We start from the raw sequence: 18,043 nt of genomic DNA, 5'->3' as shown, positions 1-18,043 counted from the left end.
TCCATCAAGGCACGCCCAGATGATTAATCAAGTTACTGCCATTACAGATATTCCTCTCAGCTTTTAACAAGAAGAGGGATCCTGCAGATGTACTGTATAAGGGGACATCTGCTGCAACCATGCTTTCAGAACGGGGTTTCTAATCGTTTTAATTAGAGGGCAAAACTCTTTCAATAGTCAATATTTATTAAACAAAACTAACAATAATTGGAAAGAATTCAGTACAGCCTCAGTGCTTCCATGGGATTCCAGAAGGAAAATAGCAGAGCAGGTTCTGCTAACCAAATGCATTTGCATTAATGTCTTAACAACAAGTTTAATTGCCTCCACAACTATGACTGTGATGCAGCTTGCTAGTGGCTCTCAGTGGATTTCAGCAATAACCCAAAGGAACCATCTGTTGATGCCCATCAAGTTTTAATGACATTTCAAGAACAATTCTGCGAGGAGAACGATTATTCACCAATCTAAAAGATTTAAGGCAGTTTGAAAACTTTCTATCCTATAATCAGACCATGCAATTGTGGGAGAAACGTAAAGTATACCACCACGTTTGAGTGAAACTATGCATTGGAGGACAACGCATTTCAGCAAAAGTACCTCAAACCGACTGCGAGGCACGGCGGTGGAGGGTTACTGATTAGATTTTAAAGTTATGCTGACGTCTTATCTGGGGTATCTGAAAACCTCAACAAATCAATTCCATTTTTTTTTATTAAATTTTATTTACATAGCGCCAATTCATGATACATGTCATCTCAAGGCACTTTACAAAGTGAAATTCAATCAGATTATACAGATTGGTCAAAAGGTTTCCTATCTAAGGAAACCCAGTAGATTGCATCAAGCCTTGAGAAACAGCAATAACTCCTCCTGAAGGACCGCAGAGCCACAGTGGACAGACGTCTGCTTCGTCCATGGCTTTGCAGCAATCTCTCAAACAATGTTATAAAAAAGTGTGGGCCAAAATCCCTCCGCACGGACATAAAACGGACGAGGTCATGCAGAAACTGACCTTTTTCAAGCTATTGCTGTTAAAGGTGGCTTCATTGTTATAAATAATGACGGTGCTGAATCTGTTGTGTTTTCTGTGCTCTTTAGGCTCAGGATGAGGATGTACTTTTTATTTCCTCTGACCGTGTACAGGATATTTAATATTTTGGGCATGTCTCAAGAAAATTTATATAGAGTAAAAGTAGAATAAAAACCAGGGATTGGACATCTATTTTTTTTTTGTTTTATTCAATTCTTCCTATCTTTCTGTAGACACGTAAACTGACCAAAGCGGAGCGGCAGCGTTTCAGCGAGGAGGTGGAGATGCTGAAAGGGCTGCAGCACCCGAACATCGTCCGTTTCCATGACTCGTGGAAATCAACAATGAAGGGCCACAAGTGCATCATCCTCGTAACTGAACTAATGACCTCGGGCACGCTCAAGACGTGAGTTTATGCAAGTTTATCCTGTCATTCCACATCTTCATTCTTTTTGTCTCAGATGGGAAACATTTGCTGTCAATGGGACAATGTCCACCGTGCTAAGAGGGATAGTTGTGTCGTGCCTGACACGTACTTGTAGTCCACTGAACAAACTGTGAAGAGTAGAGAGCAAAAAAGTGTTCTTTCATTTTTTTTTTTTTTTTTTTTTTTGGAGCGAATTCTGTAAACGTGCTAAGTTTAGAACTTCCTTTTGACTGTCAAATACAGGGTGAATCACTTTATGGCTCTTAAAAGCTTTCACTTCGCCATGTGTTATGTCTTGGATGTGTTTAGGCTGTGTTGAATCTCGTCCCTTTGTGTTTTAGGTACTTAAAGAGGTTCAAGGAGATGAAGCTGAAGCTGCTGCAACGCTGGAGTCGCCAGATCCTCAAAGGACTTCACTTCCTGCACACGCGCACTCCCCCCATCATTCACCGGGACCTCAAGTGTGACAACATCTTCATCACCGGCCCCACCGGCTCTGTTAAGATTGGAGATCTGGGGCTGGCCACTCTCAAAAGTGCCTCCTTTGCTAAAAGTGTCATCGGTAAGTAAAACCTGTCAGAAATGGGACGTGTGCGGACCACAGCTGGTTGTAACGCATAGCGGTTTGTACTGGAGAATCAAAATGAAACTCGTTCTCTTGTTTGTTTGTTTTTTTTCCCCCTCTCTCAAGCAATCGTAGGCTCTCCGTTTAATTTTCTGCTAGCTTTAAAAAGCAACTTAGTGCTCGAATTGGCTTTAATTTAGCTGGAAATTGCTCCATCAAGTTCATTTAAAGTGTTCCAGGAATGAAATTGGGAATGATTTGTTTGTTCGCTCAAAGAGTGCTGCTCAAATTTAATCAAACAAGTTTGAACGAAACACTTTACAGTCAGGAAAGAACCAAAATGAAACATATTTCCATTATTAGCATGAGTTTGAGGCTTTTGGTTTTGTCACTATATTGCTTTGACGCTTACTGATTATGAAATACATTATTATAACTCTTCCCTTTAATCAAATAATAAAAAAATTAACAGCACTGTTTTTGGGATTTTTTTTAGTACTTATTTGTACACTTTTTTTATTTTTTACACTCAAAATAATGTAAAGATTTTTAACTGTTAATGTCAGCTAAGTTGTATTATAGTAAATGAGCAATTTGGATTTCCCACCTTTTTGCTGTAATCTGCGTTTTTTGTGTTGCACACCCAATCCTTTTACTTTTACCCCACTTAAAACAAACGCATCTTACCTTAAAAAATTATTTTAGAGCTTTCAACTTTCCTATTTCTAATAGATTATTTCCGTCACCCCTTTAAATGACATAGCTATTACATATACTTGCTAGTATGTGGTTCCACTGAATTTTTTTTTTTTTACTACGGCCTCACAACATAATTTAGCAGTTAGGACGTTTGCCACCCTCTAAAGCTCCTGCAAAGGACATCATACAGTCACGTCAAATGCTTTTTTTGTTGTAATGAAAACATGCACGACCATTTTCCTCTACAAGATGTATGCTGTGATCATTTTAATGCAAATTGAGAAATCGCCACAATTTCCGTAATTTAGTCAAATGTATTACCCCACATTGCTTTTAGACACAAAATCTAATTTGTCGTACTCATCTAATTGTCTGTAAGACACAGGAGATAAGCAGCTGTCAGACTAGGAGTAAAAAGAAAACGCTGCATAAAGTATTTGCTACTTTTAAGCTACTTTTTAGTGCTACTTTTAATTCTGTACAATGTTAATATAAACTTGCCTGCCACAAGAGGTTCTGTATATGTTTCAGATCTCTTGTTTTGTCGATTATTAAGGAGGGAGGGATATGATTTGTACGATCATATCGTTAAAAAAATAAATAAACATTTTATCGGGTTTATTGTTTATTGTGAACACATTGATCAAAATACATTCGACTTCAACTTATGCCTCGTAATCCCCGGCAGGAACTCCGGAGTTCATGGCCCCAGAGATGTACGAGGAAAAGTATGACGAAGCAGTGGACGTCTACGCCTTGGGAATGTGCATCCTGGAGATGGCCACCTCTGAGTACCCGTACTACGAGTGCCAAAACGCCGCGCAGATCTACCGCAAAGTCACCAGTGTGAGTAAAGTGGAAAAGCATGGCCGCCTCGCTTCCTACCCTTGCATTTCACACAGTCGTCCACATGTGTTGGCTTACTTTCATCTGGAAGCTGGAATTAGACAGATTAGAGCCAAGACCTCTTTAGATCTAATGCTGGACATCCAGAATAAATGGAAAGCAGGTAATGAAAGTCTTTGTCATGCCTGACAAATATGAATGGCCTTCTGCAGGAAACTAGCATGACGTTTTTCTGCTTTCAGCCTATGATTAAGGCGCAGTCATGTACTTGTTCTACCCTTTAATTGTCCGTGTAAAGCTCCTTGCTTAACTGGTCCTGCCTGTAACTTTCAAAGAAACAAACCTTATGTCACAGCAGTGTTTGAATAGAAAACATGCCTCCTGACACCGATATTTGTTCATTTGTCTTTTAAATGTTTTGGAGTAAACTTTTTTTTTTTTTTCAAAACACAGGGGCGTCTATTCAACTTAAAAAGTGACCTCCTGTACATGAATTAATTCAGTTTGGTTCAGAAATACTTTTATTTTAATGGGAAACCAAATTTGGTGTTAAGTTGAACTCTCTTCAGTTATTATAGATTCTGCTGTAGCGGTCAGTATCACAGCGCATATGAGGCAAGGCAAATTTATTTATATAGCACAATTCAGTACAGGGATAATGCAAAGTGCTTTACATGATTAAAAATATAGCAAATTAAAACAGAATATTACTCAGAGGAGGTGGACTGAAGATCCTCTGTTGTTGTGTTACAGTCTCATGGAGCGTCTTACTGTGAAAATCAAAAAGACCTAAACCACCTCAGGAACTTCAGTCTGCCCTGTCCCTTGTTGGATGCAGCTGTGCTATTGCTCTTCCAGTCCAGCCTCCGTTTACTTCAACACCGACGTATTAAAACTTCCCCCACCACGTCTCCTTCTCGTTCCGTACCACAGGATGGTCCGCCACCTCGTCTGAGTAATATTTTTTGTGAAATCAGGTTTTTTTTGCGTGGTCGTTCACATTTCCAAATATATGCGACTTGTATGTGATCTCCTGTGTGAACTGAATGCGTTCAATTTAAGTGTCCCGCATGCGCAGTCGAGGACGCGATGACGTCATACAGAGCAAGCGTCCTCAGTGTTTGCGGAAATAAACATGGATTATAATGCTGGCACGCTTTTTGCGGTCATTAATTTCTTTTCTAACCGGAGCTTTCTCTCCATTGACTGCTCTCCTCATTGTTGTCCGCTATGGATGTCGTCTTTCTTCCTGCTTCTGCATAGCAGGACGCAGGATAGTGACGTTTGTCGAGTATCGGTGACGTACAGGTCGGATAAATGCGACCCGGCCGTACAGACACAGGTCGCATTTGAAAAGATCAGATGCGTATCGGATTCAGGACCACATATCCAAGTGGCCTGAGTCGCATTTGAAAACATCAGATCTGTGACGTACAGACTGTCATAAAAAGATCAGATACAGGTCGCATATGGGCAAAAAAATCGGAATTGGGTCACTTCAGGCTGCAGTGTGAACATAGCCAATGATAAAGAAGTAGAAGGGTCCATAGAATAGAATAGAATAGAAACATCCTTTATTGTCCCTCGGTGGGGGGAAATTCTGGTGTACCTGCATGACCGACATGAAAGATGAAACATTTAATCATTAGCAGGAATGCTATGTATCAGCAGGAGGTGGGAGGTCTCGTTGGTTGAACTTGTTCCTAGACTGAATCTATTGACGAATACATTTAGTTTATTTGCTCTATCCAGACCTCCATCGATTTAATCATAATGAAGGCAATCATCCTCCGGCGCTGGTGATGTGTTAAGGAAGCCTGAGTTTAACTATTCTAATTGAATTACCCAAGTAAATTAACCTCTCAATGACATTCTAATCATTGAGATACGTCTGTAAACGCATCACAGTTTGTAGGTGTTTCACTTGAATTTCGACAGGGAGGTTGCTTTCAGGACTCCAAAAGGTTTTATTTAAATAAAAGCCCATCGGTAGGCTCTTGGGTTTCTCTTGCTCTTTTCGTGCACTTTTTGCTGGAGCGACGGCGGAGCGGGCCAGAGGAGGCGATGGCAGAATTATATGTTTTGGAAATAGTGCCTCACTCTTTACTCTACAAAGAAGGCCGTTTCGTTTCCCGTGTGTCGAATGCTAAAAGTAAACAGCGTCTGATGGCGGCTGGAAAGTGAAGACGGCGACAACTGCCAGTACGTCCAAGCGTGTCTGTTTGCTTCACCAACACAAGCGCGATAATGTTCCCCGTACAGTCAGAGATGCCCAGCCCTGCCACACGGCCAAGAAGCTTTTTTCTCATCAGTCATTTAGATTCATTGGAAACCCAGACGATGTGTACGTTCATTCCTAAGAAAGTTAATTATGCCACAGTGACTTCAAACATAGAAAATGTGCAGCTCGGTCCACCGAAAGGCTAACTTCTGTTTGAAGTAATTGGCTAATAAAACAATCCTAAGTAATAAATCAAGCTGGACGTATGAAACAACATACAGGAGTCATGTTCTTGGATCCCGTTTGCAGACTCCGCTTCATAATTTGCCAAAACAACCGAGGAGGAGGTGTGTGCTCGTTGCCGCCTGTTTATTTGACTGTCAGAAATATTACAGAAAACATCCTGACCAGATGAAATTACATTTGGAGAGGAGGTGAAGCATGCATTTTCAGGACGCTCTGAACCGTTCTGTTTTGAATAGAAAATAAGGGGGGAAACTGTTTGAAAAGCTTTTTTTGCCAAAGCAAAAAAAAAACAACAACAACACAACTTTTTCATTTCTGTCAGTTGTAGTGATATATGGATGATTTCATGGTCCCCCCGCATGTTGCAGGTAAAGATCTTACTCCGGATCATTAATTTGCTCTTTTGAGGAGGTTTTCTTCCAGATACGTGAAACTGGCTGCAGGGATTCATGCAGAGTGCCCATGAAAACATTTCTTTTTTCTTATTTTTTTGTGGCTGTGGTCTGAGCTCATTGCTCCTTCATCGGCTAACCAGGAAAAAAATCTGTGCACGGAGGCAGCTTTTCTGTGTCACGTTGCAGAGAATCCAAAAACACATGAAATTGAATTGTTTTTTTTTAGAACATAAAACTTTTCATTTGTAATTGCGCAGTCTGGGGATCTGTTTAGTAGAGTAAACCGAAAATGGCAACAGGTTTAAGAGCTTGTAGTTGGACAAACAAGATGCAAGACTTCATTAATTCGGAATAATTAAAGGGACTTGTGCTACAAAGGTTTATCTAATTAAATTCCAATGTCATGGAAAACTTAATTGAATAATTCAACGTAAAAAGCGAAAATATATAGATTAAATGGGCAGAGCGTATTTCAAGTGTCAAGTGTTTCTGTTAACTTTGATCATGGCTGATAGCTAAGGAAGGCCCAAAAATTCAGTTTCTCGTTTTCCTTACACTGAAATGAGGAAAGTATTCTGATATTTTGTGTCACTTATTGCAATCAGGAGCAAGATGATGATGAAAATGTATTTCAAAATACATCACAGTTTTTTTTTTTTTGTGCAGTTTAAACCAGATAATCACAGTTTATGTATCTTTTTTTTGGTCAATGTAGGATTGTTGAAATTATTTATATATGTCAAGTGACCAAATAATCAGAGAGAGAGATACACTTTTCTTTAGTATTCAGTTGAATTGCCTTTTATAAACCACATGACGTGTACTTAGACAACTTTATTTGTCATCCTGCATGCACAGAGTGCGTACAGAACGAAATATCATTTGCATACAGCTTGGAAAATCACAGTAAAATGCAGTAAATTACAGAGTCCATTTTTGGCTTCAGCAGTTCAACGGTCTTATGGCATATGTGCAAATGTGCAATATGCGAATATGGTGCAGAGTCCATTTTGCATTTTGCGGCTTCAGCAGTTACAGAGTCCATCTTGCCTCAAACATTATGAATATCCTTCTTCCACAAGTTCCTCGCAGTAGTTTGATGGAGTTTTCCTCCTGACAGAACCGGTGTAACTAAGTCAGGTATGTAGGCCGCCTCGCTCGCCCACCACCTTCACAGCTCCGCTCACAAAGTCTCAGTGGGACTGAGATACAGACTTTGTGACGGCAGATGCGAAAACCTTGACTTTGTTGGTTTTAAGCAACTTTGTAATTAATTTGGCCGGATGCTTGGGGTCATTGTCCATTTAGAAGATCCATTAGTCCCCGAGCTTTATTTTCCTTCTTGGGATGTTGCTTCAGTGTTTCCATAAACATAATGCTGCAGGCCCCTTTACTTCACAACTACCACAGTGTGCACAGGCTTGTAGAGCCTCCCTCCTTCGTTATGGCCAAGCAGTTCAATCTTAGTTTCCTCGCACCTTCCAGATCGGTGTACCTCTGTGCATTGGGAAACTTCAAATGCCAAACACCGAAGCTGGCAGTTTTACAGAATACTGTTTACAAGCACAACTGTGGAAAGTTGAATGGAAGGAAAGGGTTCAAAAGCAACAGGGATAGCCACAGTCTTAAGAGGGCAATGAGCAAAGTTCATACATGTACAGTACGCCCGGATGCAGAAGGAGGCATGCTAGTGTACCCTTAACAAAGCCACCACCTTACTACTGCACAGCACCTTATTTAAATGCTTTAGAATACATCCTTTTCTGTTTTGATGAGCCTCTGGACTAAAAGCACTGCGCTTGGCTGAGTGTTAGCATCAGGATTTTCCATTATTCAGTAGTTAACTCCTTTCTCTTGCTAGGTTAAAGCGTTTGTTCCTTCGTTCAGAAGAAAAGCACCAAACAGTCAGGTTGAAACGGGCATATTTCTCGTGATCTTATCTAAACCTCTGTCACCACAGGAAAGGAGCAGAGTCACAAATTTGATTTAGATCAAGGAAGAAGTGATTTATCTTGAAAGGTCTCATTATGAGGCGGGATTAAAAAAAGAAATGGCGACGCTCCGAAGCAGGGAACCTTTTTACGAGTTAAATACTAATAAGTAGTTTTCTGGTGTCCCCTGTTTTATACTTTTTACTCTTTAAGCCTTTACTGGATTAGGCTGAAAGGTTGTTTTTATGTAATGTTATTTTTTTTTGTGTGAAGTCCCTATCAGTCCTCCAAAGTAAAATAAAAAAACGACAAAAAAAACGACATAAAGCCCACTTAAGGAGAGAGAAGCAAACGTCATCTGTGCTCCGTCAAAGATCTGCTCTTTGTCTCTTTGAAGCAGGAAGCCAGGAACATCTCAGACGTATTAAAAGCGGTTATAGAAACCAGCAATCACTGCGTTACTTGGCAGTGTTTAGATGTGATAACGTGACGTAGGACTCTGCCTTTTTCTGGTAAATCATTATGTTTGGCTGTTGGACCTGACATCTTCCGGATGCTAGCATGCTGTATCTTTGTATCGTGTGTCTTTCTGACCTTGCCTTCTTTTTCTTTCATTATCGTTGTTTTTTTTTTTGTTTTTTTTTGTTCAACGATTGTGGCTCTTTTTTAATCTGTCTCATGTTCTCTTGATAGCGCTCAGGCAACTAATTTGGCTGGCCCGTTTATTTTTCTTTGTGTTTCAGGTGAAAAAGTGTAGAACAAAAAGACTATTCTGTTTTTTTTCTTTTTGTTTTCTGCACACTTAAATGTCACTCCAGCTCAGACAGATGGCGGATATGCACAGAATGGGGGAATGGCTGTTTAATTTTACTGGAGAAATGTTCAAGTGATGAATAAATGTTCTCATTATTCTCTTGTTCTTCCTAAAGGCAATAGAGCAACCATTCGATCAGCTGTTTTTTTTTTTTTTTTTTTTTTTTTTTTTAATAAAACTGATTATATAAAACTTTCTTTTTTCTTTTTTTTTTATGTTTACAGGGCATTAAACCTGACAGCTTCTACAAAGTCAAAGTCCCAGAACTCAAAGAGATCATCGAGGGCTGCATCCGCATGATCAAAGATGAAAGGTGAAAAAAAGTATTCACACCTATTGGGCTTTTTCTCAGTTTTTATTTTAATTTTTTTCAGATTACAGTCACACACATCAAGTTGTTCTTTCTGGATTTTTATTTGACACATCAACACAAATATCCAATTTAACCCTATGAAGGGGAACGAAAAGGATACTTGGTTTTAATTTACCGTTACAAATAAACATCTGAAAAATGTTGTGGGTATCAATTTATAAACCTGAAGATTCTTAATTGGATTTAGTTTTGAGATTCTCATTGGATTTAGGTCTGAACTTTGACTAGGCCGTTTTAACATATTAATATGCTTTGATCTAAACAGCCCCAAGTTTCAAGTATTTTGCAGCTTCTAACATGTTTTCTTCAATTACTGCCTTGAACTTGGCTCTGTCCATCTTCCTTTTAACTCAAGTAAAGCATCCCCATAGCATGATTGCTGTGTCCTCTTCTTTCCTTGCATCAAACCTTCTCATTTCCACTTTTTTCATGTAAGCCAAATTTGACTGACACTGTGCACAACTAATAGCTTCCCTGCCAAGAACACGCTCCCACCCGAGCAGTGGGTCCCTGCAGCTCCTCCAGAGTTACTTTGGGCCTCTTGGCTGCATGCCTGGCTGATTGATTTAGGTAGAGGACCGTGTCTGGGTAGATTTTAAGATGGACTATGTTGTTTTCCATTGAATCTGAGACGTTGCTTTCTAAAAGCTAATGGGTGCACTGAACTTCATTTAGGTGCATCAAAGGATGCCACACTTTTAATACACAACACGTATCAACTTTTTTTTCGTGAGTTTATGGGCTATGTTGTTAAAAATCCCCCAGAATGATATGTGCGCTGCGAACATCTTCCTGTAAAACGTCTGTAAAATGTGCGGCATTAAGTTGCACGACGGGAAGTAATGTCCGTTTCCTTGCCGATATTTTAGGTACACCATTCAGGACCTTTTGGAGCACCCCTTCTTCCAGGAGAACAACGGCGTGCACGTGGAGCTGGCCGAGGAGGACGACATGGTGAAGTCCGGGCTGAAGCTGTGGCTGCGCGTCGACGACACCAAGAAGCTTCACGGGAAGTACAAGGACAACAACGCCATCGAGTTCCTCTTCGAGCTCTACAAGGATGTGCCTGAGGAGGTGGCTCAGGAGATGGTAGGCTGGCACACGGAGGGTTGACGTCAACTTGACCCAGTTTGAAGCGGGATTCAGCGAGGACGTTTTGTCGCTGGTTCTAGATTAGAGCGGAGCAGATAATGCGGAGGCATTCTTGAGTCAACTCTGACGTGTTCTCCGGAGAGGGTTCTGATTGATGGTGACGGAGCCTCCTAATGGGCTTTCAAGAAGGAAGCTGTAAAAGGAGTTTGTTTAGACCCCTGATGTAGATAAAACGAGGAGCTTTGATGGTTAACGGGAGCATCTGTCGGTGATGTTTCTCCGGTGTACGAAGGTTTTAAAGCGCGTCTTGTAAGCTTTCAAACGAGCCCTGGTCAACAGTTATCCAGATTTTTTTTTTTTTTTTTTTGCGTATCTTCCAAAGTTTTTCCGTCAACTTTGGCTGCCTTTCCCCTCGTTATCTATCCAGTCCTTGTTCCTAACCATGAAAGCAATCTGTGCAAAGAGGAAACATGGAAACACTAGTTCACTAGTGGAGGTGAACTAGTGTTAGAAAACTGCTATAGACTGCAGGCTTCTTCCTTATCAGATCAGTTAACCAACTAATATCAAAACAACAGTTTTTTTATTTGCTAATAATGGTATTGAGAACATCCCTATGAGTGTTGTTATAATCACAACATCTGTTTTTTGTAGGAAAGCACGTAGATTGTTTTACATTTTAATTATAAATGTCTCTGTAAATCTGTGAAACCTCAGAAGTTTTTATTTAGGGACACGGTTGGAATCTTATTCCTTCCTTCCTTCCTTCCTTCCTTGTGTTTTTATTCCATATTTAAAACTTGCCCATCTGTAGCAGTTTAATTGGACTTTTCGCACTTACTCCTTGAAAGTGACTCCCTAAAAGCTCTGGAACGCTCAGGGTGGAAAGTAGTGAAGTTTGATTACAAACATGTGTGGAACCCCTTTAAACATAAAGCTACCACAGCCCTTAAAGAAAGTTTTTTTTTTTTTTTTTTTTTTTAAGCGGGTCGAGATCACGGCCCAGCATTCAATCATCCCTGGCTGGAAATGTGAGATAGCATCTCAGGAAGCGGTCGAGGTCACGTCTTTAATAATGCAGCGGCTCTCGTTGCAAAACAGGCCCCTGATGTTGTCAAAGCGACCTCCCCCACTGTCCGTTCCCCTCTTAGAGGTCACTTTTAATGAAAACGCATGCCACAAATCCTTAATTGTTTACGCCTCTCGTTGGAGATTTCATCAAGATCAAATTTGGTTCTAGCAAGGGGACATTTCGTCCGGCCCGATCTGTTGTAATCTGACTATGTGTTGAGAGGCAGCGCGCGCCGCCCTGCTGGGCTGGTCTCACGCGAGACGACTCGAGAACCTGAAAGAACCCAAAGGTGGATATTTCATCTGTGCGCGTTGTTGAGAAAACAAACGCCGCTAGCACAAATGTCAGTGCGTGCCTAATCAGGTCAGCGGACCTGCATAGGTGTTCTACATTATTGCATCAACACCTACGCGGCAGTTTTAACGAAGCGTGACCGCTCGTGTGGCGTTTTTCTTTTTCCCCGCAGGTCGTGCTCGGCTTTGTGTTCGAGGCAGACTTCAAAACCGTGGCCAAGGCCATACGGGACCGAGTGACGGCCATCAAGAGGCAGAGGGACAAGCTGAGGCGGCAGGCGGAGGAGCGTCGGAAGAAGGAGGCACAGGAAGCGATAGAGGAAGAGCCGGAGCCCCAGCCAACGTCGCCTAAGGTCAACGATGTTGGTGCGGCGGAGGCCGTCACCCCGGCCCTGACGCCTCAGGCCCCCATTTCGTCCCCCATCACCAGCTCTGCAGACTCCGGTGTCAGCTCCACCTACCCTGCAGAGCCGGAGGAGCCCGAGGCCGATCAGCACATCCATGTCCGCCGCAACAGCCTGTCTTCTGCTAACTGTGAGCAGCCTAATGTCTCTGCCCCATATCACGAAACGCGGTTTATTTTACTGCAAGCAGGCTGGAGTATTTAAATATTACTAAAACCTTTTTAGGTTTCCTCCCATGCACAATCTGTAAAGCCGGGGGGAAAAAAAACATGTCCGTGCACTTAGAATACATCCATCCAGCCATCCATTTTCTAGTAGAAACATTTTTGACAGCAGTTTGAAAATAAAAATAAAAATACTGTAGAGAGTAAAAGTGCTTTAAGGTTCTTGGGACAGTTATGTCAGCAGTGTTTACCTGAACTATACAGTTAGTTCTCCTTCTAAAGGTTTCCTTATGCAATCTGAGTATTATAAATATGGATAGGTCAACATCTGTTGACACCCGGTGAACCTTTTCCAATTTTGTCACGTTACACCCACTACAAATCATGTATTTAATTAGGATTTTATGTGAGAGACAAACACAAAATGGTGCATAGTTTCAATAGTCCCCTTTTGAAATAGAAATCTAAAAGTAAAATCCACTGCATCAATTGCCCTCAAAAGTCAGCTAATTATTAAAGAGCCCACTCTAGATTTGGGTTAGAGAACCTTAGAGAACAAACAGCATCTTAAATATTGAGGGACACAGCGGACAGGTCAGAGAGAAAACTGTGGAGAAGTTTTAAAGGAGAGTTGGGTTATAAAACGGTACAGTGAGCTTTGAACGTCTCCCAGGCAGGGTACTCTTTAATCTGTCGTCTGAAAAAACAAGAGAGTTGCACATCTGGTTGGGTAGTTCACCTTTTAAGTAACAACCCTAAGCATACAGCCAGAGCTACAACGCGGTGATTTAGATAAAAGTGTATTGATATTTATTTATATTTATTCCTATTTAAGAATGGCACAGTCACAATCCAGGTGGAAAATTTGCAGAAAGACTTGAAACCTCATTTTCACGGATGTTCTCCATCCAGAATGTCTGAGCATGGGCTATGTCTCTAGAAGCCAGTCGAGACATAACCAAAAAGACTTTCCACTATAATTAGAGCGAACCTATTCGAGCTGTTGACTCATGGGTTTGAGTACAAATGCAAAATAAAATTGTACAATTTTATTTAGATTGTCTTTACTTCACAACTATGCATTGGATCTATCATGGCTCTGTAAGTAGAATATAAATACTGAATGAAAAGTTTCATTTCAAAACTTTTAATACTGTAAGCTGACACATCCGTCATACATATGGAAAACACACATATCAGCCAAATGGCACAATAGAAATGTTTCCCCTGCATTAGCCGTACAACACAACAGAGAGATGAATCAGACCTCAAAGCGTATTAGAGCAAAGCCCAGAAATGCGACGCTGTGGATAACTGAATTATTCAGCCCCTGTAGGTCTTATCTCATGGTGTGCGCGAGGGCTTTGCTGCTACAGAATATTCAGTTGTTTAAGCATCAGTGTCCGACACGACAGCTGATGGATTAAATTCGTCTGGTGCCATCTAAAAAAAAACACCCGGCCAGTTTTTATTGGTGGGCACGTAATGTCGCAGTTTCGGGGCGATCGGACCCCCGTTTGCTTAAGCGCGAACAGAACAGTACGGGTCCTTTCTTTTCAGGTCACAGCTGGTCACAGTCTAATAGTCTTGTGTTGCTTTGTTGAAACAGCTGACTGCGAAACGGACGGCGACCTGAGTTCCTCCGGTCTTCAGGACCCGCCGGAGGCCGGGGGCTTCAACGCACCCGCAACCCCTCCGACCCCCTCGACCCCTCTAACCACGCATGCCAACACCCCCGCTGAAAACGGCCTCGCCATCCCAGCACTTCGCTTCCCCTCGGTGAGCTGCCTCAACAAAGAGCCTGTTATCAAAGTGGAGCGCTCAGGGGGGGTGGAAGGACGGACGTCTTTACAAAAACCTCATTCCTGTGAGGGGGGGGGATTGTCAGCATCTGTTACACCCGTTTCAGACACATAACTTATGTTAACAATAGGAACGTCACTGAAGGACACATACTGGTTGTGTCACGTCAAGGCTTCATTTTGTAACGTTGCCACCGTAAGATAGGATGTATTTTATTGGGATTTTATTAAATAGGCCAAGGCACAGTGGAGCCCAACTGTAAGGTGGAAGGAAAATGATGCATGGTTTTCAAAAGGTTTTACAAATAAGAGTCTGAAGAATGCGGTGGGTTTTCAGTCCACCTCAATCAGTACTTTGTAGGACCCCATTTTCTTAAGGTTGCAGCCACAGGTCTTTCGGGGTGTGTATCTACCAGCTTTGCATGTTAAATGATGATAGATGGCTAAATGATAGTCTGAGCGTCGGCTCTTTTGCAAAAATGTCAGATTGGGAGATGATCTTTGAGCTTCAGGTTATGGCACAGATTCTCAGTTGGATTTAGGTCTGGGTCATTTTAACCCAAATTGTCTCGATCTACACCTTTACATTGAGGTTCTAAGTATGTTTAGGGTGATGGTCATGGTGGAAGGGGAACCTCCTCCCCGGTCTCAACATTTTTGGAGCAGGGTTTTCCTGTATTGTCCTGTATTCAGCACCGTTCTCTCAGTAAGTCTGACCAGCTTTCCTGTTGCTACCATTTTTCTCCTCCTGGATGAAAAAGTTCAGTTTTGGTCTCACCTGACCAGAGCACTGTCTGCCACATGATTGCTATGTCCCCTACGTGGCATGGGGTGAGTTTTCTTTCAATAGTGATACATAAATCCTTATAGAGAAGCCATTTTTGTGGAATAGAAAACTAACAGTTGTCTTGTCAATCGTTTGTCCCACCCGAGCGTTGATCTTTGCAGCTCCTCCAGCAGTTGCGGTAAACAACTATATCAGGATAAATGTGCAGATGTGTCCTTTAATGTTCTCTAACAAACCTCAGAGGTCTTCACAGAGCTGCTTTATTTTTACTGAAATGAAATGAAACACAATTGGGGCCTATTTACGAATGAGGTGATTTCTGAAAGCAAGCAGTTGTTTTTGGGATTTTATCTTAGAGGCGTGGGAGCGAAGAGGATTAAAAGCAAATGCCTGCCACACTTTTCAGATTTGTGTTTGTAAATTTAGAAAACGGTTGCATCGTTTTCCTTCAACTTCACAGTTATGCGTTGCATTATGTTGGTCTAGCACATAAAATACCTTCGTAAATAAATAAATCATATACCAGCCCAATGATACAGTGCCCCAGCAAAGAGGCACTTAACACAATGTGCAGATAAAATGAAGATCCTGTCAGGTCTTTCAAATATTTCAAAATACATTATATCAATTTATGTAAAATTTGAAACATTTACTTGTTTTAGCCGTTATTCCTCAGTACAATATTATTTACCAACATGTTCTACATATGTATAGCATTGTAAATGTTTAATGTAAACAGAAATCTGAAGGACATAACTTTTGCAGCTTCGTTTTTTTAAGTAAATCTACTATTTCTTTGATCTTATCTTGTTAATTTCTTTTTCTTTTTTTCTTTTTTACAGAGTATTGCAGTTTGCAATAACACAGAACATGGCAGCTCAGGTCCTCCAAGCGGGTTCAACTCCCCTGTGGACAGGTAAAGTTGCTCACCTGCCTTCTCGTTGCAATGCACAACAGAGCCGTGCACCATCTTTGATATTTACATTTGAGACCGGAAGAATTAGCTTGATATTTTAGGAAATGTGGCTCCTCCTCGTTTCTCCGCATCTGTGGGGCTGAAACAACAAGCGTGGGGCAATTGTGAGCTGCTCCGTGTTTTTGTTGCGGCGTGCCACAGTGGACCCTTGCAGCTTTCTGTTCGACTGCGTCTCAGATGTTGTGCAGAGCCGGCTTTCCGAGTTGGTGGGATGTTAGTGGGAGAGGCTTTGCTCTCAGCGTGATGGCCGACAGCGAGGACAAGAAAATCATGCTCTAATATGTGTGTCCTGGAAATCATGTGGATTAAAGGACTTTAATTTAGCAATTTATTATGGCGGCAGTGCAAAGACAAAAACACTTATTCACATAGCTTTAGATTAGATTAACATTGTGGCTAGAGATGCACGATATAATGAGTCGCAAATACCATTGCAGTGGTAATATGGTGATATGTGCAGTTTTGCAATCACCAAATATTGCTTAGATGCAGTGTTTGGTAAGAGGGTGTATTTTAAGTTCCAAGCTTTGACGTAAGCTGGACAAGCCAATAATATATTATGACAGCTGGATGGACTCTCGGTGTCTGTGATGCCCCACACTCTATATAAACGTTGTTGGCTGAGAGACACACAGAAAGAAATGGACCTCACAATGATGGAAAAGAGAAATAGAAAGGAGTCATAAAATGTGACTTAATGCACTGATATCATCATCATTGTAATGTTCACCAATTATGACTCATGCTTTCATAAAGTTGCGCAGTCGTAACTGCGTTTATTGTTTCAGTCATCACTTCCTAGTTTATGGTTGGGGTTTTGCGGTTATTTCGACAATGCAGCCCGAAAAAAGATTTTTGGAACCTTTGATTTTACTCATTCTGTCCCTTTTTGTGTGTTTCTTCATTTTTTTTTTCTTTTTGTCTTTCATGTTGAAAACAGTTATCATGTTATCAAATGGCAATTTCATTTAGTAAGGGGAGACAAAAAGATATCCAAACCTACCTGTTAAAAAAACCCAAAAAAGCAGGAGGCGCCCCCATTATTAAATTGCAAACTCTGATCAACAGTGTTTTTTGGCAAGCTGGTGTTCAGTTTCATAGCCACACCCAAGCTTGATTACTAGCAGGCTAATATAATTAAGAAACCACTTAAATATAACCTGTCTGACAACATGAAGTTGGCTAAATGATCTCAAAGGGGCGAAGCATCATACCTGGATCTAAAGAAATTCAAGAACGGCTAAGAAACAAAGTCATTGATATCTATCAGTCTGGAAAAGCCATATTTAAACATTTTGAATGTAAAGCAAAGTAAGAACCATTATTCACAAATGGAGAAAACAATTAGTAGAAGTCCCACCAGAACCAATTCTGTGTTTATGATTCAATAATAAGAAAGAAAACAGAATAACGGAAAGGTAACAAATCAAAGGCCCTGAAGGGCCAAGTCATAGTCTGTTGAAAACAGGACGTTTGTGCAGGAAAAACTTCCAATGCGGATAAAAATAAAGCAATATTGCAAAAAAAGATTGTTTCACAGCAGTTACAGTTTAAAAAGCTCAGCAAAGTCATCATTAACTTTGTGAAATTTCAATGAACTTTGTCAAGTGTGTGGGAGCCTGGAGAAGAAAAGAGCCCCGGCTGTGAAAATAAAGACATGATTTTCAACCATAACGCTATGATCCACAGTCCTGTCACAACATTTACATTTTATTTAATTAATAAGTCACTCAAAAGTTTATAGCTATTGCATTCCTCAGGGATTTCAATGGGATCACAGGGATCACAATTAAAATTAATAACGTACATTCAAATCTGTAATAATTAAAGGATTTTAATAAATAAGCTATGTGCAACAAGATCCAAAGGAGGCGTTAGACACACCCACGTGTAAAAACAGCGT

The 18,043-nt window shown here is 41.0% G+C and overlaps 1 protein-coding gene across 2 annotated transcripts in view; it reads left to right on the top strand.

The window, feature by feature from the left end:
• Positions 1-18,043, top strand: part of wnk4a (WNK lysine deficient protein kinase 4a) — a 64,801-nt gene that overhangs the window by 19,890 nt on the left and 26,868 nt on the right. For both annotated transcript variants that reach the window (XM_021321060.2, XM_012871714.3), the window contains exons 3-10: positions 1,267-1,439; positions 1,802-2,022; positions 3,413-3,570; positions 9,402-9,490; positions 10,420-10,639; positions 12,181-12,541; positions 14,185-14,354; positions 16,007-16,080. In XM_021321060.2, coding sequence (XP_021176735.2) covers positions 1,267-1,439; positions 1,802-2,022; positions 3,413-3,570; positions 9,402-9,490; positions 10,420-10,639; positions 12,181-12,541; positions 14,185-14,354; positions 16,007-16,080 — 1,466 coding nt within the window. The remainder of the gene's footprint in view (positions 1-1,266; positions 1,440-1,801; positions 2,023-3,412; positions 3,571-9,401; positions 9,491-10,419; positions 10,640-12,180; positions 12,542-14,184; positions 14,355-16,006; positions 16,081-18,043) is intronic.

Source organism: Fundulus heteroclitus, chromosome 10, assembly GCF_011125445.2.
Source record: "Fundulus heteroclitus isolate FHET01 chromosome 10, MU-UCD_Fhet_4.1, whole genome shotgun sequence".
Classification (NCBI taxonomy): domain Eukaryota; kingdom Metazoa; phylum Chordata; class Actinopteri; order Cyprinodontiformes; family Fundulidae; genus Fundulus; species Fundulus heteroclitus.
This window is presented reverse-complemented; position numbering and strand designations above follow the sequence as displayed.